Source organism: Carya illinoinensis, chromosome 6, assembly GCF_018687715.1.
Source record: "Carya illinoinensis cultivar Pawnee chromosome 6, C.illinoinensisPawnee_v1, whole genome shotgun sequence".
In the NCBI taxonomy this organism is placed as follows: Eukaryota; Viridiplantae; Streptophyta; class Magnoliopsida; order Fagales; family Juglandaceae; genus Carya; species Carya illinoinensis.
Window position 1 is genome coordinate 29,898,887 of NC_056757.1, and position 5,600 is coordinate 29,904,486.

At 35.3% G+C, this 5,600-nt stretch overlaps 1 protein-coding gene across 1 annotated transcript; it reads right to left on the minus strand.

Annotated features, from left to right (window-relative positions):
- Positions 1-1,220: 1,220 nt before the first annotated feature.
- On the minus strand, positions 1,221-4,820 carry LOC122312747. Its single transcript, XM_043127407.1, has 6 exons — positions 3,260-4,820; positions 2,521-3,151; positions 2,164-2,421; positions 1,964-2,069; positions 1,761-1,859; positions 1,221-1,568 (listed from the first exon to the last, which is right to left on the minus strand). The coding sequence occupies exons 1-6, from the start codon at positions 4,818-4,820 to the stop codon at positions 1,221-1,223; spliced, it is 3,003 nt and encodes a 1,000-aa protein (XP_042983341.1).
- Positions 4,821-5,600: the final 780 nt, after the last annotated feature.

Consider the following 5,600-nt stretch of genomic DNA (forward strand, 5'->3'; position numbering starts at 1 on the left):
GTCATCAGGAACTTTAAACTTGCCCTATAGTCAAAATAAATTTACAAAAGTGTGTCAGTAGCTTTCTAAAAACAAATTTCAAAATATACCTATTAATTATTAATAATGTTTTAATATGATGTTATAAAAAACCATACATTTATAAGACCCCACGCTTCCTCCTTCACGGTATTAGGCACTGATCTCCAATCTTTGTAAATTATTGGAACCAACTTATTACTTCTCGCTATCAGACCACCAAACCTTACCACCTTTGAGTCTTGCTTTTTTATAGGTTGACCAAGAAGATTGAGCTCTATTTCAATGCGCTCCCCTTCTGGAAGATGCCAAATGTCAGGAATCGAGTGCAATGGTCTCTTTACTCGATCGCCATTACTATCTGCAAAAATGGATTTAGTTACGTTGTTAGTATTTTGTAAATCTTCATTCATAGTTAAATAAATAATAAGTAAGAAAAACAGAGACATACCTACGACGACGACAAAGCGATCTCTAATGTCGGAACACGAGTCGACATTTTCTGCTTCTGAACTAGGTGCTATTGGTAAAGATGTGCATGGCTCGGTCTCTCTGCTCATCTCCATATGTGTGGATAGTTGTCCTCCCATTTGGTTAGATGGAGAAGGTTGGGTCTCTTGCTGTGAAGATAATGATGGTTGTGAAGGACAATCTATAGAAGGTGATGACTCTACCATCCTATTAACGGAAAGAGGTGGCCCATCGACAGAGGGTAATGAATGGGCCGCCCTATCAGATTGTGTCTCACTATGGACAGCTTGTAGTCTTGTAGATTGTCTTTGCAAGTGTGGTATGGTAGTCTTTGCCTTTTTTTTTGGACCCATTGTACCTATACACAAAAAAAAAAAATAATAAAAAAAATTGCATATATGAAAATCAATAGAAATAATAATATTTTGAGCATGAAATGAGATAGATTTATGTGATAAGAGATATCATATTCCTAACAAAAAAATTAAAGAGAGGGTAGTCACATGTCCATTAGTGACCTCCGCCCGAATTTATTAATAAACCCTCACTTGTGGCGGAGGAATACCGTAGTAACAATCAAAGTTCTTGGATTTTACAAAAATATAGAACAAAATTAAAAAACCCAAGTACCAACAAAATGATATAGCAAAAACAGTACCACTAAACAGGCCTATATAAAAGAAAATTGATGTAAACAAGCCTATAAAAATATAAACGAAACCTCAACACTATTAGCGAGTTTCGATTGTCATTCCATCTATGTCACTTCGCGTCCACACAACATCGTCAATACCAAGTTCAATAGCTTCATCGTTGGAAGTGTTAATACAATATTCATTGACGAAATATTCATCCTCATCATCGTCAGTCACTTCCTCTTCACCAGTGTCATACACGTCTCTTGGTTTTGTCTTAACGACGACGACCCAATTTGGGCATCTTTCATCTGCCACATAAAATACTTGAGATACTTGAGAAGATAAAACAAACGGATCATCAGTTATCCGACTACCAGTGTGTACTAGATGAGAAAAATTTACAATAGTAAAGCCAAACTCGTCCTCCTTGAAACCTCTACCCTGAGTAACGTCTGCCCAATCACATTTGAATAACACATATCGGGACCCATCATAATACATAACCTCAATTATGCGTGTTAATTGGCCATACCAAGCAGGGCCATCTTGATCAGTACACACACTAACACCACAATTTTGAGTTTTCTTCCCATTTTCGTGATTCCTAGTGCGATATTTTGTGCCATTGATGACAATTCGTTTAAATTCTTTGGCAACTCGCATGGGTCCTTTAGAATGCATTACGACTTTATGGCCCAATTTGCTTCTTCCATTGTCATCCATTTTCATTACCTGAAAGGTTGGATTATTAGCATTGATTAAAATGATAAAAACTAGCTATAGAGGCATAATAAATTAATATTGTGATACAATATTGAATGGTGTCTAATCCATACATAGTCTTGGAACCAATTACAAAATTGGTCTTCGTGCCTCTTCTGTAGTTCATCATTCGATAAATGATTCCCATCAACTGTATGCCTCATTATTTCCAAGTGCATCCTATTATATGTTTCATATAGGAAATGTCTGTTACAATTTCACAAATATAAATTAAATATAATTTAATTCATAGGTATCAAGCATTGCAACTCACATGCGGAATGGAGTGAAATCGTCAGAGTTGAAGAGAATATAGCGATGTGCTTGGGTCCACGACATAAAATCGAGGTGAACGTCAACAACTTTCCCTTTAGAATCATCCGGGTTTCTAGATGGTCTATTGAAAACCGTTAGAGCGGATTCTAAATAACGAGAACAAAATGTCAATAATTCCTCCAGCAAATATCCTTCAGCAATGGAACCTTCTGGCGCAGCTTTGTTACGCACATGAAACTTAAGTCGGTGAAGGTACCTACCACATAAATCATTAGATGACTTTTATTATTTTTAAAAAAATATGTTCTTACTTTAATGGACGCACATGACTTTTAGTACAATAACTAAAGCATACCTTTCAACGGGATACATCCATCGATAATGAACGGGTCCTCCAAGCTTACATTCTGCAACTAAATGTATAGTCAAGTGAACCATAACCGTGAAAAATGATGGCGGAAATATCATTTCTAATTGGCACAATATGTAAGGTATTCTAGATTCCAATCGGTCCAAATCTTCAAGCCGCAACATTTTGGAACAAACTCCCCTGAAGAATCCAGATAGCTCGATTAATGGTTCTATTACCTTCTTAGGTAATGATCCACGTAATGCAATTGGCAGGAGCTGTTGCATCAGTATATGGCAATCATGACTCTTCATGCCCACTATAGTACGGTGTTGAAGCTTGACACAACGTGAAACATTTGAAGAATAACCATCTGGTACTTTTACATTTTGTATAACCTTTAACAAGTCTTCTTTTTCTTTGTTACTCATTGTGAAAATAGCAGGAGGCAAATATGTCTTGTTTGCATCTGTTATAATCGGATGAAGTTGTGGTCTCAAACCCATCTCTTGTAAGTCAAGGCGTGCTTTTATGCCATTTTTTGATTTTGTATCAATATTTAATAGTGTGCCAACAATATTATCCACCACATTTTTTTCAATGTGCATCACATCAAGATTATGACGCAATAAATTATCTTTCCAGTATGGTAAACTAAAGAAAATACTACATTTCTTCCATGAGTGTTCCTTAACACTAGTCGACCCCACAACTCTTTTTCTTTTACGATCTGTTCTATCATTACAATTTAAATCATCTAATTGTTCCAAGATTTCATCAGGTGTTGGCATAGTAGGTGAAGGATCAATTTCTCGTGTACCATCAAATGTTTTTGCCATCATTCTCCACCTATGATTACTTGGCAAGAATCGTCTATGCCCCATATAGGAAAAATTTTTTCCATGTTTCAGCCATCTAGATCGTGTGTTACCCATACAAATAGGACATGCTAAACGACCTTTCGTACTCCACCCAGACAAATCACCATACGCAGGAAAATCATTTATCGTCCACATTAAAGCTACGCGCATTGTAAAGATCTCTCTAGAGCAAATATCATAGGTTGGTGCTCCAACCTCCCATAATTCCTTTAATTCTGATATTAGAGGCTCTAAGTATACATCTATATTCATTGAAGGTGATGATGGTCCCGGTATAATCAACGATAGCATGAAACTTGATCGTTTCATGCACATCCAAGGAGGTAAATTGTAAGGTACCAACATAACCGGCCAAGTACTATAAGAAATGCTCATGTTCCCAAAAGGATTAAAGCCATCTGCAGATAAACCAAGCCTAACATTGCGGGGGTCAGAGGCAAAATCATCATGTTGTGTATCAAACGTCTTCCAGGCCATGCCATCTGCTGGATGCCTTAATACCCCATCATTTGTACGGCCCACAGCATGCCATTTCATTTGTGAAGAAGTCTTCAATGACATAAAAAGCCTTTGCAACCTTGTTTTTAACGGAAACCACCTTAATATTTTCGCTGGACTTCTTTTACCTTTTTTAGAAATATCATTCATAGACTCTTTTTGATTCCACTTTGATGCTCCGCATACCACGCATGTTTCCAAATTCTCACTGTCCTTCCAAAATAACATACAACCATTGGGACATACTAATATCTTCTCGTATCCAAGTCCTAACTCATTCATATACTTCTTCGCCTCATATGCATTTTTAGGCAATGATGCTCCTGGTGGGAGCAACTCATTCACAAATTCAAGCAGTTCTGTGAATATGCTATTACTCAATCCACCCAAACACTTCATATTCCAGAGACGTACGATAGCACTAAACTTAGTATGTTTTGTGCACCCTTCATATAATGGCTCATCAGCATCTTTCAACATATTGTAAAATTTATTAACTCTTTCACTAGAACCTTGTCGATTCTCATTTTGCACTCCAGCCTCTCCATCTTCCACACCTATTTCAGGCCCACCCTCCACCATTTCAGGATCAAACATGGGGAAAACATCATGTAACATGGTTGTCATCCCACTAGAGTCTTCATTTATTTGCTCATTATTATTTTGGGCATCATTAGCATGGTAAGATGCCCCCCCTATTCTTTCCCCATGAGCATGCCAAATGGTGTAACCTTGAGAAATTCCATAACTAATCAAATGATCATATACCATGTTGGGGATAAACATTTTACGTAATCCACATTTTCTACATGGGCAACAAATCGACGAATTTGTATCACAATTCTCGCACGCAAACTTCAAAAACTCATTGACACCATCGAGATACTCTTTTGTATGTCGAGGTTTTTTCATCCAATTTTTGTCCATAGCTTAACTATATTTTAAATATAGTTACAAAAACCTATGAGAATGCAAGATCATCAATAACTTAAAACATAGTATGGAAAATAATTGAATTGTATGAGTAAATCAAAATAAAGCTTAAATTTGCATATAATCAGAAGCATAAAATATATTCTATTCTCCCCAAAGAAAACTATACATTGAAGAACGTGTGTATATATATATTTGCATCAATATATGCCAATCATTTCCTTACTAAGGTTTCTAAATTTAGGAGAATCAAACATAAATTCTCCAAAAAAAAAAAAAAAAGGAAGATTATCCTTTGATTTTTTTAATACTATGTAATAATGTTAGTTAAAAATACCATCTGACCGATAAATTTCAAGTAGCTCAATAGTTGTACTATTTTTTTTCTTGCGTTTTTTTTTTTCTCTCTAAGCATATATTAGTTTTCTTTATTATGTATTAAATAACAAATGGAGATAACACAGTGTCATATATCAAGTAATTATTTTTTTTAAAAAAGAACCATTATCATCCTTTGATTTTTTTTCATTATTGTTTTTTAAAAAAAAGAATCAACCATTATCCTTTTTATTTTTTTTCATTAGTATTTTTATTGATCGTTTCTGCCCATAGTATTTTTTTATTGATCATTCTTTGATTTTTCCCATAGTTTTCCTCTGTTTCTAGGTTATCCCTTACAAGTAATTAGACTACTAAAAATTCAAACACCCAAAAATCTTCACAAAAATCCACCCTAATGCATCTCCAAGAAACTTTTGTTATTACTTGAGGTGT